The sequence below is a fragment of the Geospiza fortis genome, unplaced genomic scaffold (genome assembly GCF_000277835.1).
Source record: "Geospiza fortis unplaced genomic scaffold, GeoFor_1.0 scaffold40, whole genome shotgun sequence".
Lineage (NCBI taxonomy): Eukaryota > Metazoa > Chordata > Aves > Passeriformes > Thraupidae > Geospiza > Geospiza fortis.
The window spans coordinates 12,727,933-12,730,824 of NW_005054297.1; the positions used below are offsets into that span (position 1 = coordinate 12,727,933).

Consider the following 2,892-nt stretch of genomic DNA (forward strand, 5'->3'; position numbering starts at 1 on the left):
CGGGGGCCGGGCGGGGAGTCCTGGCAGGAGGCAAGGAGGTGTTCGTGTCTGACCGTGAGCCACCGAGGTGCTCAGGTACCAGTGGCATCCTGGCCTGAATCAGGAATAGCGTGGCCTGTAGGACCAGGGAAGTCACCATCCCCCTCTACTCGGCACTGGTGAGGCCACACCTCAAGTATTGCGTTCAGATTTGGGCCGCTCAGCTCAGGAAGGGCACTGAAGTGCTGGAGCGTGTCCAGAGAAGGGCAACTCGTGATGGGTCTGGAGTACAAGACTTATGAGCAGTGGCTGTGGGAGCTGGGGTTGTTTATCCTGGAGAAAAGGAGGCTCAGGGCAACCTTATCACTGTCTATCTACAACTGGCTGAACGGAGGTTGTAACCGGGTGGGGATCGGCCTCTTCTGCCAGGCAGCCAGCGATAGGACAAGAGAGCATCATATTAAGCTGCACCAGGGGAGATTTAGATTAGACATTAGATGGAATTGCTTCACAGGAAGCATCATTAGATATTGGAATGGACTGCTCAGGGAGGTTCTGGAGTCACCGTGCCTAGTGGTGTTTAAGGAAAGACTGGACATGGCACTTAGTGTGGTGGTGTTCAGCGCTAGATGACCTTAGAAGTCTTTTCCAACCCAGCTGATTCTGTGATTCTCTGTTCCCCTGGTGCCGATGGCCTTGCCACAGCGGGACAGGGTCAGCCACACAAACCCCGCATATGCTGGTGAAACAGCTGGTCAGCTCTCGCTGAATTACATCCCTGTGAACCAACAACACACCCTGTGGTCTTTGAAACCCTAAGAAATACTTCAAAAAGGCACTTAATGATCTGTCAGATGTCAGCTATTTGGAAGGCTGGTTGGAGGGACCAAAGCAGGCTTTTCTAAAGTAAAAGGACTGAGCTGAGTTGGGATCTGACTATGCACAAAGTATTTCCTGCTCTCTCATGTAATTTTTAGAAGCACTGAATTTTTAAAAATTACATATTTCCTGTGACATTTATGGACAAAAGATACTGGTTTCTTAACTGAGTGAAAGTATAGAAACTACAAGGTATGAAAGTTAGACATTAAGTTTTTTGATTGAAAAATGCCCTCAAACTGTTTGGTCCATTCTTTTCTAATTGATTTCACTAATGAAAGAGGGAAGTACCAAAGCCTTATATTCCAACGGAGGAAGAAAGACGACTCCTCAAGGAATGTGCTGAAGAGAGTTTTCGGTATAGAGGTAAGCTCACTTTGCTGGTAAACCTGGTTGCTTTCTTTCCACCCTTAGCTTTTGCTGTTGCCTGAGGCATTACAGAGGGTCTGGGTCAATATAGCACAACAAAGGATTAACGAGCTTCACGTGTACTAGAAGGGTGTCCCAGCAAATGCTGATCCATGTAGTATTTACTAAGAGTTTGCAGCAGTTTTGTAAAAGGTGCAACATAATTTCTAAGTTGTATGCCTTATAACAAGATATCTTCATATTTTATGTGGTTATTAAAAATCTGAAAATAGATTTAATTACTGAGTCTCATTTAATTTATTACTGGATTTTCTTTTTTGTGTTATTTCTGCATTTTTATTTTCAATTTTTATTGTTATCTTTAACATGCAAGAATAAAATAGTTTAACTTATAACCATTAGTTTTCATCTTTATAGAGACTTGTAAAGAGAATAATATATAAGTAGTCACTCTATTCAGCTTTTGGAGAAAATTGATGTGTCTGTGCATGGTTTCTGTAACCCTAAGGTTCAAGGCATGCTTGATTTTTGTACACCTGCTCTCGAGGTTTGAAAAGGCCTTCTGATGTGATTGTTGCCTGCTGTTTTATCATACACTGGTAGGTTCCTGATGCTGATAGGTGGCTTGGCAAAAACCAGGACAGATGAAGAATTTAGCAGCTGATGTGCTAATTTTAGCACACTGGGGCTCTTAATTTCTCATGGAAGCCAATACTTTCAGGGACAGGTCCTAAGGCATTATGATTTTCAATTAATGATTCAAAGTTCTGTTTTGTCTTTCTCCATTGGTTTGGCATTTGCCTCATCCACTTTTACACAAATACTTGGAAATCTTCAGCATATTTGCTAAAACGGACATTTTCTGTATAATTTTATAAGTGAAGGTGGCAGATCCATTAGTGGTACAATGATGGTTGTGGTTTATTGATAATCTCTCTTTTGGAAGACAAAGAGGAGAGAGAGTTGTTTGTTCCTGAGCTGTTCTGCTGCTTGGCAATGTAGCTCATTGCCCTGTGAATCTTTATATAGTCACTAAAGAAACAGCATGTGGGTATTACTTGAATGCCCTAAGTTAGTTTCTTGAGTAATTTCTCTTTAGGGAGCTACAACAGTAACAGATTTTTTTTTCCAAGGGTTGTGTATTGTGCTGTTATCTGGCTGGGAGAGCCTAAAGTCCATTGCTGTTTTCTAGGTCTCCTGTCTTTGTTTCCCTGTTCTGCATACACATACCAGACTGTATTCACTGTATTAAATACATAGTGCTTGAACTCCCCTTTGCCAAGAGGGTGTTTGTGTGACTGTGCTGAAATCCTCACTTTGTATTGTGTCAACTTTTGTTATTCACTGAGGTTACTATAAATTTGTGTGTTTTCAGTTGGTTTATTCAAATTTCAAGCTGTAGCAAATTTTACTCATTCTTATAAACTGTCTGTTTTGTCATAGTTTCTCTTGACAGCTTCTGCCACTAGTCATTTCACAATTCAGTTTACTATATGCTTTACTGCAGTTACTAGTTTGTAATCACATTATCATACAAATTCTTACACTCTTAAAAATTCTAACTAAAATCATGCTAACAAAATCAAATCATACCGATAAAACTTTATCCCCATCAAACAATTTTGACTTGGGTGCATTATATTACCATCTTTATGTGCTGTTGAT

General features: G+C 40.8%; 1 protein-coding gene across 1 annotated transcript in view; it reads left to right on the top strand.

The window, feature by feature from the left end:
• Window positions 1–669: 669 nt before the first annotated feature.
• The window catches only part of OCIAD1 (OCIA domain containing 1), a 16,485-nt gene continuing 14,262 nt past the window's right edge, over window positions 670–2,892 (top strand). The window contains exons 1-2 of the mRNA XM_005415645.2: window positions 670–759; window positions 1,140–1,224. Of these exons, the coding sequence (XP_005415702.1) occupies window positions 670–759; window positions 1,140–1,224 (175 nt within the window). The remainder of the gene's footprint in view (window positions 760–1,139; window positions 1,225–2,892) is intronic.